The sequence below is a fragment of the Pan paniscus genome, chromosome 14 (genome assembly GCF_029289425.2).
Source record: "Pan paniscus chromosome 14, NHGRI_mPanPan1-v2.0_pri, whole genome shotgun sequence".
Taxonomy (NCBI): Eukaryota; Metazoa; Chordata; class Mammalia; order Primates; family Hominidae; genus Pan; species Pan paniscus.
Genome location: NC_073263.2, coordinates 30,318,619 through 30,338,331, shown reverse-complemented (window position 1 = coordinate 30,338,331; position 19,713 = coordinate 30,318,619). Strand labels below are relative to the sequence as shown.

The 19,713-nt window shown below is 45.8% G+C and overlaps 1 protein-coding gene across 1 annotated transcript in view; it reads right to left on the bottom strand.

Annotated features, from left to right (window-relative positions):
* ALOX5AP (arachidonate 5-lipoxygenase activating protein) overlaps positions 1–19,483 on the bottom strand; it is a 29,198-nt gene extending 9,715 nt beyond the window's left edge. The window contains exons 1-3 of the mRNA XM_034936523.3: positions 19,058–19,483; positions 10,588–10,687; positions 2,622–2,692 (exon numbers count right to left, since the gene is read on the bottom strand). Coding sequence (XP_034792414.1) covers positions 2,622–2,692; positions 10,588–10,687; positions 19,058–19,127 — 241 coding nt within the window. The 5' untranslated portion in view covers positions 19,128–19,483. The remainder of the gene's footprint in view (positions 1–2,621; positions 2,693–10,587; positions 10,688–19,057) is intronic.
* Between the last annotated feature and the right edge of the window lie 230 nt (positions 19,484–19,713).

Below are 19,713 nucleotides of genomic sequence, written 5' to 3'. Positions count from 1 at the left end.
TTTGTCAAATGAATGAAAATAAGTCAGGCCAGCGAAGGCGTGGAATTTGAAACCAGGTCTTTCTGATTTCAAAACTTTATCACCACCACCCGCATTATCAATAATAACATTTATTGCGCTTCAGATGTTAGGCGGAATCATATGAAATGCTATTTTTGTAGGTCATAAATAGCCAGATATTGGCAGTTTTACATGGCTCAATCTGATATATGCCAAGCACTGTGTCAGGAGCTTTATACATATTATTTCACTCACCATAGGAATGCTACTAGCTAGACCGTGGTCCTGTTTTACAATAAGGAAACTGAGGCTTGGAAAAGCTGAGTAACAGCCTGGAGTCACACACCAGCAATGAGCGTCCTTGGATTTGCCTCCAATCAGCCACTCCCCAAAACCCATTTCTTTCCACAATTTCTCCTGCCTTCCAAAATACTATTGTTATCCGGCAGATAAGAAAATCAAAGCAAAAGAGAAACTGTGAACTTCAGCTTTCTCTCTTTTTTTGAGACAGAGTTTCACTCTTGCTGCCCAGGCTGGAGTGCAATGGTGCTATCTTGGCTCACCGCAACCTCCGCCTCCCAGGTTTAAGTGATTCTCCTGCCTCAGCCTCCTGAGTAGCTGGCATTACAGGCATGCACGACCACACCCAGCTAATTTTGTATTTTTAGTAGAGACAGGGTTTCTCCATGTTGGTCAGGCTGGTGTCGAACTCCCAACCTCAAGTGACCTGCCTGCCTTGGCCTCCCAAAGTGCTGGGATTACAGGCATGAGCCACTGTGCCCGGCCCATGCTATTCTCTAAAAATCACAAAGCTGTCACAATCATGATTTGCCTTGGGCAAAGTTTTTCCTATGTTGTACCATCTGAATGATTCTGCTCCAACTTACTGGTCCATTTTTCTTTCAATGGGAACCCAACTGAACACGAGCTAACAGAGATTATGGGTGGAAAATGGCCACACTCATACCCCTGTACAAGGAAGGTGAGTGCCTCCTGCAGGGAAGTGGGCTGCTGGCACCAGGAGGGTACAAATCCAGCCCCTAAAATTCTGATGTTCTTTCAAGCCACTTGTTCCTCTGGGACTTGAGCTTCTGCTCTATAAAGTGAGGGATTTGCACTAGAATTATCTTTGGGTTTCCTTTCTGCTAAAAAAAATTCTACAGTCTACTTTATTCATAAGAAATGACGATTATCAACCAAGGTTTACTGATGCTTTTGTCTGCTGGCAATGACAAAGCTTGTTTTGACAGGAAATACATATTTCCAGGGCTACGAAACACCTTCAAACTCCCATTGTATTTATCTAGCTACAGCAAGTCCGCATTCATCTGGATCAAGCATTATCTAAGACATAAAAAGAACCATAACTCATAGTAAGAGCATAGTTTGACTTGATTTTTCAAGTAATGCGAGACATGTTTCCTATTTAACTCAGGATAGAAAATAGGAAATAAATGGTGAGCTTACTGACAGCCTTCTCAGCACAGAAGGAGTGCCACGTGGTATCCCTTAAGTGGTTTCTGCTGCCGCCTCACCTCTGCTCTCTATCACTGAACTTGGTTCTTTTCCCGTATGGCGCTTCCCACCCTTGTCATTGTCTTCATTCACTGACTTCTGTGGTCCATCTTGCCAGCTGGCCTGTGCCTCACCGCCAGGTGACCTCTAGAAGCTACTCTTTATTTATCACTGTATATCTAGGCACAGGGCTTGGCACAGAGTAGCTCTTCAATATATATTTATTATGTAAATGAATAAAGTAAGAGGATCTTTGTGAAAAATCTAGAATTTTAAGTCAAAAGACCCAGGCACTCATTCTGCCTGTGTTATTCACCAGCTGAGTAGCTCTAAGCAAGTTACTTTATCTCCCTGAGTCAAAGTATCCTGAAAGGTAATAAGGGACATAAAATCCACTCTATCTACTTTACAGAGCGGGGAGACAATAATAAGTCTTAAACAGTTCACCATGGGACTGAGTGTGGCCTTTCTGCCTGTGCCCTCCAGGGCCACAGAAGCTGGCCAGTTCATGCCGATCTGCCACCAGGCACAGCGCCAGGCGTGGCCCCGAAAGGGGACCAAAAGTATGACTGATTTCCACTCAATGTTAAATCAACTCTGGAAGTTGATTTGTCTTTCCAACTTGCTCAAGTCAAGCCTGTGGGCTGCTGATAACTGTGGGAAGGCCGGGGATGTGGCATCCAGCCCGTGGCTCAGTGGAAAGATGCCTGAAGGAGGGCCACCACACTGGAAGCTTATTAGCAGAAGAGCCAAGTGACAGCGGGCCCAAAATAGATCCCTCAGGCACTCTCATTTATAATGCCCTTGTATCTGAACTAACACTGCTTAAGGATTCTGAGTCACATTTAGCCTTAAACCACCCTTGTCAGCACAGCAGCTCTCAACCAGCCACCAGGGAGCAAGCATTAGCAATGCATTATCACACGCGCTCTGCACGGGTGCAGAGCATGCCTGAAACACAGCCTCCCGAGGGCTCTCACCTCTCCAGGGCTTCACAGATGGGAGCCAGAGGTCAGGCAAAGTCCTTTCAACAAAAAGCCTGCCCTTTGAACCTCCTTGAGATGCACTTTATAGAAGGAGAATGAACAAAGGGAAGTCTGAGTTACCTTGGCTGCAAAGTAGCCCCGCAGACCAGAGCACAGCGAGGAAAGTGGGGTACGCATCTACACAGTTCTGGCTGCAGAATAAATAAACAAGGAGAAAAACAATCAGAGACCAAGTTAGTGCAATGTGGTCTGAAAATTACCTGAAAGTTGAAGTTAATAATCACCATCGTGCATGAAACATAAATCCCATTCGTAATTCCACTTACATCTACCCAATAAGATGGGGCAGCCAGCTGCCACCTGGGAAACAAACAATGGTATAAAGCAAACACATGTTCATAATCCATTAACTCTGTTCCTACGGTGATGCGTAAGGGAGACTTGGTTTCTTGATGTATTCCTCTGGCAGGGTTCCTGTTCCTGGCGGTGCCCCTGCGCTTCTTGGAATTGAAGAGTGAGCAATGCAGACAGAGGATGTGGCCACACTGGCATGGGGGTGGTCGGGGAGAAGAGCCCAACTAAGGAAACTTTTCTATCAGATCCACAAATCAGCCCAGGTCTGCAAGCCAGGCTGAGCAAAGAAGGGTGATCTTCAAGTGTTAAAGACACCAAAGTCAACTCAAAAAAGCTGGTGCTCGAAAGTTAGCTTACTAAGAGGGTGATCACTGTATGCTGGGCACAGTCCTCACTCCCTGGAGAGTTCTCACTCTACCGTGGATGTTTTGCACCCTTCCTCTCTTTTTAACTCACCATATTCCTGTGAGTTCACATGATAACTGTATGAGTTTCCTCTTGCTGCTGTAACAAGTGGCCACAAACTGAGTGGCTTAAAACAACACGCCTTGTAATCCCAGCAATTTGGGAGGCTGAGGCAGGCAGATCACAAGGTCAGGAGTTCAAGACCAGCCTGGCCAACATGGTGAAACCCTGTCTCTACTAAAAACACAAAAAATAGCCAGGTGTGGTGGCAAGCACCTGTAATCTCAGCTACTCAGGAGGCTGAGGCAGGAGAATCACTTGAACCTGGGAGGGGGAGGTTGCAGCGAGCCAAGATCACACCACTGCACTCCAGCCCAGGCAACAGAGCAAGACTCTGTCTCAAAAAAACAAAAAAACACCCTTTTACTATGGTTCAGGATGTCAGAAATCTAAAATAAATTTCAAAGGGCTATAAAGTCAAGATATTAGAAGGGCTGCAATCCTTCTGGAACTTCTAGGGGAGAAACCATTTCCTTGCCTTCTCCAGCTTCTAGAGGTCACCTGTATTCCTTGACTCAGAACCTCCTTCCAACCTGAAAGTCAGGGATGGCCCATCAAATCTTTCTTATTTTGAATGACTCTGACATCTACTCTTATGCCTGCTTCTTCCACATTAAAAAGACCCTTGTGGTTACATCAGGTCCTACCCAGATCATCCAGGATAATCTCTTTATTTTAAGGCCAACTGGCTAGCTGCCTGAATTTCCCCTTGCCATATAACATAACATATTCACAGGTTCCTAGGATTAGGATGTGGGCATGATTGGTGAGGGGGCCATTATTCTGCCTACCACAATTGCTCTCATGTTTCCAATAAGGAACTGAGGCATGGAGAAGCTGAATAACTTGCTCAGGGTCATCCAGCTAGGGAGTGGCAAAGCCAGGATTCACACCATAATCAGTCTGTCTCCAAAGCCATGTCTGTTAACTCTTCAACTATACTAAATTAAATCATAGGTGTCCTCCTGAGAAGTCTGCAGTCCAGATCAGGACAATAAATATGCCCATCCATGAAAAACAGTGTAACTAGACTTGAGAGGCATAAAAAGGGAGGGAAATAAATACAGAGAAAAGGTCACTTGACTAGGATTAAAGTCTCCGTCCTGACTTTAACCAGCTGTTCACCATTGGCAAAACAATCTCTCTGGATTTAGTTTCCTTATCTGTAAAACTGAGAGACTGATTATAATTCTGAGGTCCATGTGAATTCTCACAGTCCATGGTCGAAGGTGGCAGTTCTCCAGGCATGCTCTCGGGACCAGCGGCAGCAGCAGCATCGGGAACATGTTAGAAATGCAAATGTTCACGCCCACCTCAGGCCTTCAGAATTTAAAACTCTGTGTTGGGGCCCAGAAATCTGTTTTAACAAGCCCTCCATGTGATGCTGATGCCTGCTGACGTTTGAGAACCACGGGTTTCATGTGATTATATAGGTAAAAACAAAGATGCAATTTTCAAACTGCTCATGCAAACCGTTAGGGTCTCATGCCTCAGTGGTACCACTGAGAACTTGGGAATGGCCAGCCCTTCATCTGTGCCCTGCAGAGAACCCAGAGAGATCCCGTTATCTGTGCCTCACCAATGGAATCTTCGTGCTCCTCTGATGGTCAAAAGATCCTTTTCTGGAGAAGTCTATGAAGGTAACAGATGAGAAACCTACCCTGGAATCCAGGCACAACCAAAAACCAGGAACAGGACAGAAAGAGCAGACCCCTGCTGGCCTTGCAAAGTGCTCTGAATCCCAGAATTTCCACTGATCTAATGGACACGGTAGGAGCTCCAAAGGGCAGGAGGCTCCTACAAATTTATCACTGGGGTGAAGTGCTTAGTGAATAAACAGGTCCCCAAGTAACAATTGCAGCAGCTACTGGGCACTGACATCACATCTATTCTTATATATTACTAGAGGCACAAAATTGCAGCCTCAGGACTGAGAAAATATGATTCATTTTCCAGTTCAAGAAACTTAGAGAAAAAATTCCTTTTTTGGTTATTCAAATAACATTCTGTGTCTGATGGGGTAAAATATCTGGTGCTCTTATTGTTTAAAAACTTATTAATACCAAAGATTTCCCCTGCTTCCTTCTCTTTCTCATGTTTCGGGTCTTTGGTTTGTTTTTAAGTAGCGATTTTGTCTGGGTTATGCAAAAGGAAAAAAATTGTTAATTGTCTAAGGGATTTGCTCATTAGAAATGCGAACTGCCTAGTGATTTGACATTGGGTCTGTATTCAACCATTCTTGACTATTAGTTCAAGTCACCTTGGTTCCTAATAAAACATGGTCAGCCTGGAGTTGAATGAAATTCTCCCAGCTGTAAGAAAATGGGCTCCTCCTGTGGATTTCCAGAATATTCTCAGAGCCTTGTTCCTGGCTCTGGCTCAAGCCAGTCCCTCTCGCCATCCAGGACTTCAAGTGCAGCTTCTACCCAAAGCTGCAAGCTTATGTGCCCCTCCTGGAGAGGGGGCTGCTGCTGGGCTGAATTCAAGTGGCTTTAGCCATGACAGCTGCCCAGTGGCTGCTCGTGTAGTCTTTGAAGTTCACATGGTCTGGGCCCAATGCCATGGCTGCCTCTTATGGGCTATGTGAGTGTGGGTGCATTTCCTAGCCTCAATGAGCCTCAATTTGCTCATCTACAAGAGGTGGATGGAGACATTAGTAATTACTTCCCTAGAGTGTTGTGAGAATGAAACAAGGTGAAGTGCCACCTGGTTCACAGTAAGCATTCAATAAGTGGTGGCTATCATTGTTCCAATGTCTTCCTTCTTAACCCCCAGTGGAAATGTCTTTCCTATTGACAAATTATTATTATTCTGGATTTTCTGTTGAGAAATTTTGCGCTATTTTTTCTGCAAAACAGAACTGATGAACCCATTTTGAGTCTCATTCCTTGAGGTCTAAGTAGGAGCTACTCAGCAGATCTTGCAACAATTCGCTGTGGTATGTTCAACTTGATGTGCTGCACTATTCATGTTTTTATGGAGAAAAGAATTCGTTGCTATATTCCCTTTCATTTTTCTCCACCTCTGGGAATAAAACATAGAAGCTCTTTAGTGTTCCGTTAATTAGTTTGGATTAGTTTAAAGTAAGTAAATATAATTAATAACAGTTTAATAATAATAGTGTCAATACTAATTGACAGGATCATTGTAGACCTATCACCTTTAAATAATTTTACAAGTCTATGCCACTTGAAAGTGAGTCTAGGCCAGGCACCAGTGGCTCACGCCTGTAATCCGAGCACTCTGGGAGGCCGAGGCGGGCAGATCACCTGAAGTAAGGAGTTTGAGACCAGGCTGGCCAGCATAGTGAAACACTGTCTCTACTAAAGATACAAAAATTAGCCGGACATGGTGGTGCATGCTGTAATCCCAGCTACTCAGGAGGCTGAGGCACAAAAATTGCTTAAACCCGGAAGGCAGAGGTTGCAGCCAGCCAAGATTGCACCACTGCACTCCAGCCTGGTGACAGAGTGAAGCTCCATTTCAAAAAAAAAAAAACAAAAAAAACAGAAAGAAAGTGAGTCTAGAATGGACACCAAGAGATAAGAGATGCAGGGAGAAGCGACATGAGGGTGGTATTCCAAAAACATGTTTTGATACACTCTGCAAAAAGCGGGCGGTAGGGGTGTCTGTAGTTAAATAATACATTCCCCTCTTAGAAAACCAAGAATCAGAATACCCTTAAACGTCCTCAAAAGTCTGTCTATAAAGAACTTGTTATCCCCTGTAACACCTGTTAAAAGTCCATGAACTTGTAATCCATTTAGAAAATTACACCTCTCCAGAGACCCTTCCCCTCTCTGCAACCTGTGCTTACTTACACTCACAAAGAGGAATCTTAGGTCAGCTTACAAGGATTTTTCTCCAAAAACCAAACTTTGACCAAGGCTGCTCTAGCCATGCTCATTGGCTGGGAATAGGACATTAAACTGTGTTTTATACATGTGAACAGGCCAGGCATGGTGGCTCACACCTGTAATTCCAACACTTTGAGGGGCCAAGGCGGGTGGATAACCTGAGGTCAGGAGTTCAAGACCAGCCTGAGCAACATGGTGAAACCCCGTCTCTACTAAAAATACAAAAATTAGCCAGGCATGGGGGCATGTGCCTATAATCCCAGCTACTCAGGAGGCTGAAGCAGGAGAATAACTTGAACCTGGGAGGCCGAGGTTGCAGTGAGCCAAGATCGTGCCACTGCACTCCAGCCTAGGCAACAGAGTGTGACTCTGTCTTTCAAAAGAATGAATTAATTAGAATTAAAATATACACGTGAACAGAGTCCAGGTCCAATTCCTTTTAGCTCTCAAACCCTGACTCAGTTCTGCCCTCATGGGAGATAGGTGGAGGGACAGCCCATTAATTAAGGCCAAGTCTGAGCTGATGAGCCACACTGGCTAGTGTATCTGTTCAGCAGCTGCCCCAGAATCTTGAGCTATCTGTATCAGTCAGCAGTTGTGTTTTATGCTAAAAATGCATGCATCTGTCTTTTTAATCCACCAGTATCATTTATCCTTCATGCTGTTTTTCCTTGATAGCCATGGTCCCTAAACATTTATGATCCCACACCCCATGAACCAAAAATTTTGAGCATGCAACCTTATAACAAGTATATTTTCATATAAACTATATACACATACTACTGTCCATGTGTATATTAAAAATGAGGAAAGCTTCATGTCTTACTTTTCAGATAGCAAGATTAAATGCATGTTCTTTTCTTCCTGCAGCCTCATGGGTCATCTTGCAACCCTTTTCAGTGCTCTTGGATGCCCCTGGAGAAGCTGCTGCTGGGACAACTTTCTCCTAGAATAACACACAACCCCATTCCCAGTGGTTTCCTGGCACAGGCAAACAGACCAGCTGCCTCTGGCTTTTACCAGCATGTAGCTGCCTGCTGCATTGATCTTTGACCCTTTTTACAACCCAGACAGGCACACAGATATGTTGCTGGCCCAGGGAGGAAGTGGTCTTTGTAACAGAACCGCAGCAGTGTCCGGACAGTTTTTATCTTACAGAAAACTCTCCACCCTGCCTGCTTAGTTCCTACCTTTCCATGGCTATCTCTCCCCTCCCTCATCCTTCTCCTTCCCTCTCATGGAGGTTGAGTGTACAGACCCATGGGTTTTGAGAGCTGGGCTGCAGCACTCACACGGTGGGGATGCCCAAGCAGCAACAATCACTTTCCACTCTCCTCTTATGCTTTTTAATCTCTGGAGCCCCACAACGACTGTGGAACTTCCAAACGACCTTCCCAAGTGACACAGCATAGCCACCAACCAAAGGGCACTTCTGCAATTTGGAGGCTGGCAACTAGCGAGCCCAGGTCTAAGCACCATGGCTTCTTACAAACAGAGTTGTTCACTCCCGGGGTCACGTGGCAGAAACTACACAGCCTGGCCTGCTCCATTTCTTCTTCATTGCCAGCAAAATGGAAATTTAACTTCTAACCAGATATGGTGAAATCGCACCATAACTTCTCCAAATTGGTTGAGCTGAGGAGTCCATAGGAACACAATGTGACCAGTGAGAATGCAGTCACCTGGCAGAAGTTTTTCTTTCCAAACTGATATAGCATAGTAGGAATGCTTTCTTTGGATTTCGTCTAGGGAGAAGTTTTGACCTTGCCTCATCAAAGACACCTTCTTTGCACCTCTTGCACGTGGATGTGTCCAAGGCGGGACTCTAGTATCTTTCTCTGCAGATGGTGCAAAGAGGCTGACAGCAACTGACATAATTTCTGTACTCTCCTCCAAATGGTTTTAAAATGTCTTAAATCACACCTTTAAACATCTTAAATTGATTCTGAGAATTAATACACGGAAGGCCTAAATGTTAAAATAGAAACCTCTCTATAATCAGTTTAGCAAAGGATTTCCTTGAGCTCAAACTGCTGGAATAGCCCTGGACAGAAGTGCTTGGGAGAAGGGAGTGGAGCCCAGAGCAGGTGGGAGCGTGGAGAAAGAGGGACATCTAGGTGGCCCACTGTAGCAGCACTGTGAGTACTCAGGGGCTGTCTGAAAGGGAAAATGCCCAAAGAGGGCAAGGGGCCAGGCAATCAACCTGTGACTGCCGTACTAATGCGTTCGAGAGTGGCCCAGCGATTTCGGAGCTGAGGGAGCAAAGCAGCCAAAGAAAAACTGCAATGGAGGAGATGCCCCCTCCAATCCCTCATGCCTACACCTCACTGAAACAATTAAAAATACCTAGATGAGGAGAAGGACTCAAGAGAAAGTATATCAGTGAGTGTGATATAGGCCTGTTCAGTCGAGATCCCTTGAAGCCAGTTTAATTCACAGGAAACCAACGGTACCCCTGAAGGGGACCCTCCCTCCCGTGGTGCCAGCAGTGAGCCCAGGGACTCCAACCCTGCAGTGTGAATCTTTGTCCTGAGTTTGCACCATTCTTGGCATTCTGAATACATTTTTCTTGGGTGACCATGACTCCCCCTTTGGAAGGATCTCTGGGAACATCAAAGTTGCTCCTAGGATGGAACTGAAGGCCAGCTCCTCCCTTAGCTCTCTAGCATGAGGCCTTCCTCTGTGACAGGCCCCTAGTCCGTAGTCCATAGTCCCCAGCACGCCTGCCACTGGCTGAGCCTTGAAATACACTCTGCATAAAGGAGAGAGGAGCATTTGAATAACATTCATTCGGATTTGCATCCCGAATAGATTGCACCCATCTTTAGGAACCGCTCAGGTGTTTTCAAAAAACCTTTTTATTCAAAGAAAAGAATGAGAGAGGGGGAAAGCACCTGCTAATGTCCCCATTCTTTCTGTTCTTGTTCTAGTTGCTCAAGGAGCCCCTGTGTTAGAAAATGCAGTGGTGTCACCTCCAGACTTCCATCCGAAGGGGAGCAAGGGGTGGGTGAGTTGAAGGCTGTCGCCAGCATGTCCTGCCTGTGGCTTCTGAAGGTGACTGGTGAGTCATGGCTGGTGTTCACAGTAGCACCCCTGGTCTAACCCCACAGGAAATAGGTCAACTTCTCTAACCAAATGACTCTTTCAGATCTTTCTGAAGCTGCAGAGATCACACCTCCCTCCACCAATGTGCCCCATATCCCCACTCCCTTTCTTTTGACACTAGCACTCACTAAGATGATAAAGGGTGTCCACAAAGCCTCTCTGGTGAAGTCCAACCTTCCTCACCTCCCTGGCGCTCAGAAACTTGGCTCAGACAGACATGTGGTATTAAGGGTGGTCATCACTCCTAGAAGGAGGCCCCCCTGCCCATGCCCCCACTTGTTAGCAACATCAGGGTTAGGACTCACTTGGCAGTGTAGACCCGCTCAAAGGCAAGTGTTCCGGTCCTCTGGAAGCTCCTCCCATTCTGGGTCCTGCTTTCGTGCTCCACTTTATGGGCAAAGAATCCTGCCAAGGGAAAAGGTTTGCATCTGGTTCATTGTGGGCATGTTCAGGAGCCTGTTACTTCCTTGTTTTGCTAGAATGTTAAATGCCTCCTTGACTTGACCTCCAAGCAGCCCTAAATGTCCTCCATCAACTGTCATTTAGCAGAAATGTACTCAGCAGCTGCTCTCTACTGAACACTGTGTTTGTTGTTGGAAACACAGTCATGAGCAAGGCACGGCCCCCACTTTCTAGGATCTTACAGTCTAAAGGAATAGACAAACAAGGAAAGCAGACATTCCACACAGCAAAGCGAGACATGCCAAGATGAGATTGAGTACACGGTGCTTTCAGGGTCAAAGGAGGCAACTTAATTCCATGTTGAGTCACAGAAGGATTCCTTGAGGGAATGACATCTAAGATAAAATCTGAAGAAAAAGTAGAAATTAGCCAAGCAGACGGAGGGAGAGGGGCCGCTCTACGCTAAGAGAACAAAATATGCAAAGGTCCAGGGTAAAGAACTGTCTGTGGTTCAGAATGTTCAGCCAAGGAGGGGGAATGGAGGGCACTGGGGAGGGAATGGGATTTGGTAGAACTACAGACAAGGCCAAAGAGGGAGGTGATGAATCATTCTTTCAATGACATGTATCTATGACCACTTGCCGTGTGCCAGACATTTAGCTTGCATCCAAGAACAAAACAAAGAGCCTTGGTTTGAGGAACTGATGCTCTGGTGAGGACAGCAGAGGAGGAGACAGATCATCCACAGTAAGCAAAATACGTAAATTAAAATGATACGGTGTGCTGAGCTATGGGCGAAAGAAGAGCATGGTAAGGGGCCGTTTGAGGCATGCAAGAAGGTGGGGTCGTGAGCCTCAATGAGAAAGAAATAACTGAGCCAGGGCTTCAAGAAGATGACCATTGAGATTTGCCCCTGGGGCCTAGCAGGGTGACTGTGACCTTGCTGAGAGCCGTGTGAAGAAATTCAGAACTTAGTTCCGTCTGAGAGCAACAAGGAATTATTGACAGTTTAAGCAGAGGAATGTTGTCATCAGAAAGCCACCCTGTCTTTAGTGTGGCAGGAACTTAGCAGAATCAGATCCAGGATCCGGGGATAAGATAGGAGTCAACTGGGGTGGTGGCGGTGGGGGTGTCAGAGATGCCAAGGAGACACAGTCTGGAGGGTTTGACTATAGATTGGATGATGGGGGTGGGGGGGGGCGGTGAAGGTCTCTCTGCCCCCTCTCCTGTTCTATTTTATTCCTTTACTCCTTTTTCAAGAGTGAAAAAAGAGATACATGTGATTGTCAGGGATCCAACCGCAGGGTTCCCTTTCATCAATTTCATATTATCCTCCTCAAAAAGACATTAAAGGGGTGCTTTATTGTGTATAGGAATAAAAGCCTTTCATGTTTTTCTTTTCTACACAAATAACACTCCTTCTGTAGGAATGTGCCCACTCTGAGTGTATCTGTAGGGCTCTCTTACATAAAGGAAGGGCCCACCTCATCCCAGGCAATGTGGTGGGCACTTGCCATGTATTCCGTCACGGAGCTTTGCACCCACTCTGTGCAATGGGTAGTACTGTTCCCACTCTGCAGGTAAGAACACTGCAACTTTCCAGAGTCAACCTGCTGCTGGGGAGAGGTGCAGCCGGGACTTCAAACTCTGAGGGGCATATGGGGATGTGTTTCTCCTCTTGCTGTCACTGTGAAGCTCCCTGCAGGATTTCATCAGCTCCACAGGTTTTTGTTTTTTTTTTTTAGATACGGAGTCTCACTCTGTCGCCCAGGCTGGAGTGCAGTGGCGTGATCTCGGCTCACTGCAACCTCCACCTCCAGGGTTCAAGAGATTCTTCTGCCTCAGCCTCCCGAGTAGCTGGGACTACAGGCATGCGTCATCACGCCCGGCTAATTTTTGTATTTTTAGTAGAGTTGGGGTTTCACCATATTGGCCAGGCTGGTCTCCAACTCCTGACCTCGTGATCCACCTGCCTCAGCCTCCCAAAGTGCTGGGATTACAGGCGTGAGCCGCCGGGCCCAGCCAGCTCCACAGGGTTTAATACACCTGTCCATTCAAAAGATCTGTTTTTACCAGAGTATGACAGAAAATGCTGATCATTTTCTTTCTGGAACCCAAGATGGTATTCCCTGCCTCTGAACACATAATCAACCTTCTGTATCTGCGGGTTCTGCATTCCTGGAGTCAACCAACCACTCACCAAAATATTTAAAAAAAAAAAAAAAACAAAGAAAACCATTTGTCTGGACTGAACATGTACAGATTTTTTTTCTTGTTACTGTCTTTTAACAATACAGTATAACAACTGTTTACATAGCATTTACATTCTATCAGGTATTATAAGTAATCTAGGCCACACACAGTGGATCATGCCTGTAATCCCATCACTTTGGGAGGCTGAGGCGGGTAGATCACCTGAGGTCAGGAGTTCAAGACCAGCCAGGCCAACGTGGTGACACCCCATCTCTACTAAAAATACAAAAATTAGCCAGTTGTTGGGTGGGTGGGGAGGGGCCTGTAATCCTAGCTACACAGGAGGCTGAGACAGGAGAATTGCTTGAACCCAGGAGGTGGAGGTTGCAGTGAACTGAGATTGCACCATTGCACTCCAGCCTGGGTGACAAGAGTGAAACTCCATCTCAAAAAGAAAGAAAAAAAAAAAGACAAAACAAGTAATCTAGAGATTATCTAGAGATTACTTAAAGTATATGGAGGATGTGTCGAGACCATCCTGGCTAACATGGTGAAACCCTGTCTCTACTAAAAAATACAAAAAAAAATTAGCTGGGCATGGTGGCAGGCACCTGTAGGCTGAGGCAGGAGGCTGAGGCAGGAGAATGGCATGAACCCGGGAGACGGAGCTTGCAGTGAGCCAAGATCGAGCTACTGTACTCCAGCCTGGGCGACAGAGCAAGATTCTGTCTCAAAAAAAAAAAAAAAAAAAAAAAAAAAGGATATGGAGGATGTGTGTAGGTTAAATGCAAATACTATGCCATTTTATATCAGGGACTTGAGCATCCACGAATTTTGTCATCCGAGGGAGGTCCTAGAACCAATCCCCCAGGGATACCGAGGGATGACTGTATTAAAAGTTAGAGGTTATTTCTACAACCAGCAGCACGATGTGCTGTACTTCTCTGCATCTGCCTCTCTTCTTTCCCTCCTTGCTCAGAGAACCGAGCCCCTTCCTTTTCTCTAAGGCTGCATCCTCTACCTGTGATCTTGACCCTGTCCATGCCACTGACTTCAAGTCTGTATTTCATTGCTCCTTCTCCCACTTCCAGAATCTTTAATATCATATTCTCTCCTTTTCTTTATCCTGGAAACACGCACAGATCTTCCCTACCCTTTAAACAAAACAAAAACAAACCTGCTTCAGTCCAACATTCAACTAGGGTTTACCGCTCCTCCCTTCTAAGCTAAACTTGGAAGAGTTGGCTGCCTTTGTCTACTCCTCACCGCCCCCTCACTCACCAACCTCTTGTAATCCTCCAGTATGCTACAGAAACAATGCATGCAAAGACCATAAACACACTTATCTTGGCTAGCTGCTAACAGTAAGCCAAAACCAGTGTGAGAGAGAGACAAAGACACAGATAGAGAGATGGCTGCAAACCGTTGTGAGACATCTGCAGTACGTGAGCGCTGCTAGCTACTTTAACTATATCATCTTGTGCAAGACCTTCAGCAACCACAGGTGGAGGTTATCAATCACTCCGCTGCTCAGTGAAGGAAACTGAGGGCCAGAGAAGTTAAATAAGTTTCTCAACAAACATAAAGAGATCTTGAGATTTTAGTTAACCACAGAGTTAATATGAGTCAGCAATGACACATAGTTCTCAAAAAAATAACTCATACGTAGATTATTCTAACAGAGTTGATGCCCGGATCTCAGGAACAGCTTCCCTGTACAGAAGACACCTATCTGCATAGGTGTTCTTAGAAAGAACACAGGAAGAGGAGAGGAGACCCAGTGGCAAGGGATTTCAGAAACGTTAGGCTGAAGAGGGGGATGTTACAGCTGACACTGTAAACACAGAAAGAGCAGGCACAGTCTAAGTGATTTTAGGGAACAGCACCAGGACTGCTGGGTAAAACGCATAGGGCTGCAGATTTCAGCTCAACATAAGAAAGAACTTCTTGAGCAGGGGGTGCTTGAATGAATGAATTGGAGGCAATATGCATGGAGCAAGTGTCTACTCTCTAAAGTCAGATGATTAGGTTTTAATCCCAGCTTCACGACTCCTGACCTTGGGACTTTCAACCAAATTCTCCATGACTCACTTTGCTTATCTGTAAAACAGGAATAAATAATAGTATGTATTTCTAGGCTGGTTTCATGCCTGTAATCCCAGCACTTTGGGAGGCCGAGGCAGGAGGATGACTTGAGGTCAGGAATTGGAGGCCAACCTGGCCAACATGGTGAAACCCTGTCTTTACTAAAAATACAAAAATTAGCTGGGCGTGATGGCACATGCTTGTAGTCCTAGCTACTCAGGAGGCTGAGACATGAGAATCACTTGAGCCTGGGAGGCAGAGGTTGCAGTCAGCTGAGATTGCGCTACTGCACTCCAGCCTGGGTGACAGAGTGAAACTGTCTCAAAAATAATAGTAATAATATATATTTCTTTATTCACTTGCATACACTTATAAAGACCTGTCTTTGTGCCAGGCAGTGTCCTGGGTGCAGGGGAATAAAGCAGGGAACAAAATAGGTACAGTGAAGGAAAGGTCAGCCTACAGCGGCCCCTCCAGTCTCTGCAAAGGCAGTTGCATGAGTGGGTGAGTGCAAGGATTAAATGGTGCAAAGATTATATGAGATAAAACTAAGCACAGCAGGAAGCGCCATTCTTCACACAACACAAGCTTTGAATCCATGCAACAATAGGAAAGGCAAGCTTGGAAGTTTGTGAGTTTTCCAAACACTGCAGTGTTCGAAGAAGCAGCCGGTGGAGGCGGTGGAGGGGGCGGTTGGGGGTTACTGTAAGGAAGATTCCTGCTTTGGGGGAACTTCATGAGTCTATGATTCTGCTTCTAGAGCCTGTCAAATCCCAGGTTGGATGGCAAAGTCTTCCAATACGGTGCTTGTGAGGTTTCTTGTGAGTGTGTGTGTGTGTGTTGGGGTGGAACTAGTAACAGCAGCTCCATTTCCCTCCTTAGCACTATGCTCACAAACCCTTATGATTGCAGGGCCATAATGTCGCCAAAACTTGGAGGAGGCTGCCTCTCTTGGGGGAAAGAGGACGCTGCTAATGCCTGCCAGCTCCCCCTACAACCAGAGCAGATGTGGAACAGCCTCCTGCAGGAGGACACCCTTCCTCTGCCATCACTAAGTGTAGCTCAGGGGCACTGAGCCCCTCCCCTCAGCTCACATTTCTTCCCAATCACTTTCTCCAAATACAGTATGTGCTTCCCAGGTTTGCATCATGTCTAAGCTGCTGGTTCCTAGGCAGGAGAAGTTGGAGGCTCTCTGCCTGCTACTCATAAGAAATGCGTCTATGTAATTAAAACTTGCCCTAAGCCCCAAACTGGGGAGACAGATTTGAGCCCAACTCCTGTCTCCTTGCTGGCCAGCCTTGCAATAAAGCCTTTCTTTTCTCAAAAGCCAGTGTCATAGTGTTGGCCAATGAGCCCATTTGCTATATTCTCTGGGAAACCAAGTTTTGATAGTTCTGGTCCAGGTTTCTTAGAATCATGTATTTTAAACTCGTTCTGTTTTTCCAAATCTGCATTCTGCTGGATCAAGCTGGAAAGGGTTACAAATTTGAAGATCTTGATGACTAAAGCATGTTTGAAAGGCAGAGGAGGACATTGCACCAGGTGGGCCAGCTCTGCCCAATCACAGAAAATCAGGCTCTCAAAGTATAGAGAGAGTGCAGAGCCCAACCCAGTCATGGGCGCATGTGGAACTGTACCTCCTTGTCTTGGGACACAGACTGTGTACAGTGCCGGGTAACACCATGGAAATCTTTTTTTAACTAACAGGAAGTGTTCAGAATGGCATTTTGGGGTATGAGGAAGAAGAAAGGCAGGGTTTTTGCATATTTTTTTGAACTCTGTAAGGCAGGTCTATGGTTGCAACATTGAGGTTAATTAGAATTGCAAAGAGAGGCTTGGACATACATCTGGATCTTTGTGATTGCCTAAAAACTCACAGTTAAAAACAAATAGTGGTGTTATCTCCTGAGTTATTTGAATGTTTTGCCCCCTCCATTGAGAGCTATACGAGGGGCTCTTCTGTGGTTTCAAAGGGACCACAGAAACTCCCTTCCTGAGCACAGGCAGGACAACTGTGCAAAGTCACTCTGACCACAAATTGCCTCAGCTGGCTCCCAAGGGGCAGCTGTGACAATGGAGGGACAGAGGCAGTGATGTGCAGGCCATCACACTCCAGCCCAAAAAATTAGCTCCCAGCTGGTCCATTCTAGTATCTCTTCAACCAGGAAGCCCCCAGCACACTCATCACTTCCGGGAACTCTGTTAGTGAGGCCCCTGTGCCCTGCGGTCTGTAAAGAGTCTAGATCTCCAGATTGTGGCTGTCAGGACTCAGACATTTGGCCATCTTTAATCTTACCTCTACCTCCCACTTGTCCCACAGAAGAAGACTTAATCCTATCTGTCAAAAAGAATTCGAAATCTCACCACTCACCTCAATCTGAACAGGGTTTGCTAGACCATGACGGCAAAGTCCAGGACAAAGCCCTGGGCAGAGCAGGGCCAGTTCCCTGGTGCACCTCCGTTAGGAGAGGTGAGGAGAACCTGTCCTTGAAACAGAGAGCTCTGAAGCTTCCCACAGTTCAGCTCTGAATTGAGAGGGAGCCGGAGAGAATGAGCTCAAACTTCGTAGCTGGGTTCAGCCCCAACTGCACAGGCAGGGAGGGGGCACAAGGTCTCCTGTCCACCGATGCTCCTCAGTTTTATTGATGGGTGTCAGGGGAGAGGCCAGAGGGGAGATCCTTCCAGAGCTGAATAAGTGCTGGCCACCTGCCCACCCATACAGCTACCTTCGCAGAGACTGCAGGCGTTGCTGCAGGCTGACCTGTCCATCACTGTAGCTGTTTTGTTTCCTGCTCTATCCGCCTGTACCCAGAATACTATCTGGCCCAGAGCAGGGTCTCTGCACATGTATGCGGGTTGAATAATGGAATCCTTGCCAATTTACAGGGCCAAGGGAGCCCTGTGTTAAATCATAATGGCTCAAGAAAATGGTGGCCTAAATAAGCCATTTGTTCCCTCTCTGAGCTACAACTTTGTTGTGTGTAATTTAGTATAAAAATGTTTGGGTCAGAAAGCCACAAAGTGTAGTTCTTGTAGAAAACATACTTGGAGTGTGTGAAGCTGAGCCTTTCTGGTGTGGAGGCTGAGGGGGAGGCTTGCTCTGTGCCCAGAAGGCTACATCACCAGCATCTGTCCACACTCAAGATGGGGGAAAATATAATATCCCAGAGTGATTAAATACTCAAAGTTCCAAAACGTGACAGCATGTCAATGTTCAGTAATCACCATAAAGCTACAGCAGCTGCCCTTAGTAATTACTCTTTTTTTCTCTATCTTAATAAATATAAAACACAAAGCCTCTGGAGATACTTATGAAAGTGGTCTGAGGCAGTCCTAACTCAGAACTTTAGGAAGACAGCTCTACACAATTCTCCCTTTTCCAGATCTAGGTATCCTGCTTGTTTTTTGTTGTTGTTGTTGTTTTTAACTAATAGCAGGAATAATGGAAATGCAAACGCCGAACAGGACAATTTTCCTCTCTCTCTCTCTTTCTGAAGTATACACTGCATATGAAAAATGCTTCCAAAATTATACATGCTAGAGAAAAAGAAGGTATCACCAAAACAAAAGTTTCTTCAGAAGAAAAAAAGAAAAAAGTAATATAGAGGAAAAATAATAAGATGATTTTTTCTACGCACCTCCCAAAATCACTTTCTTTTTAGACTGCAGATGACTGCTAACTTCAATTGCACTGCAGATGTTAGAAAAGCCCAGTATCTGAGTAAACGTGTATATCATGTTCCCTTTCTAGTCTTCTCACCTTCCACCCCTTGCCTGGCCACATTAATTAATAGTTAAAATGCTGATCATAGACACTTCGGTGAGGGTTTTAGCAAAACCTTCAAGTTGCAGCCCTGGCTCTAAAAATGGGACTAGTAATCACCACAAAAGTGAAAGACTAAGAGGAGGAAAACCCCAAATTTACACAGAAATACACACAACCCTATACATTCAAATAAAAACAAGCAAATAAAGATAAGGTAAAAGTGTGTGTGCATGCACACACACAGACACAATTGTTTAAGCCTGACTTCCAAACAACCATCAAAGAAAATCTCCCCTTCTGTTCTTCCCTGAGTGAAGGGCTTTCCTTACCATTCTGGACCACGCTGATGAGGGTGACAATGGCCAACAGGACAACATTGCCTACAGTTTCTTGATCCATGTTTGCTTCAGGCTCTCCAGAGAGGACTGCTCTGCCTCCGGCTCCGCAACCTGCCCTGTACAGGAAGGGGAAGTGAGAGCTTGCACTCTTTCATCATTACAATTTCTGAAGATCCCCGGCACAATTACACAGTGCCTTCTTCTTCCTTTTTTTTTTTTTTTTTTTTTAACTAACCACCAAAATGCCCTGGCTGTGGTTCAGTGTGTCCTACCAGGAGAAGCAGGGCTTGGCAGAGGAGCACACAAAGCCAGCACACTCTCCTACACTTCCTTGTCATGGGAAACTTCCCTGAGAGTCTCCAGAATGAATCCTGGACCCAAGACCATGACCAGCATGAGCCCAGCACAGGCACCAGAGAATCTGGAAGCTGCCATCATCTCTGACTTCGGCAAAGAGAAAGAAGGGAAAATAAACCCAGAACTTTCAGGTCAGACAGAGTGGCATAAACCTGTAACCCCAGCATTTTGGGTGGCTGAGGTGGGAAGATCGCTTGGGCCCAGGACTTTGAGGCTACAGTGAGCCAATGATTATGCCACTGCACTCCAGCCTGGGCAACAGAGCAAGACTGCCACACACACACACACAC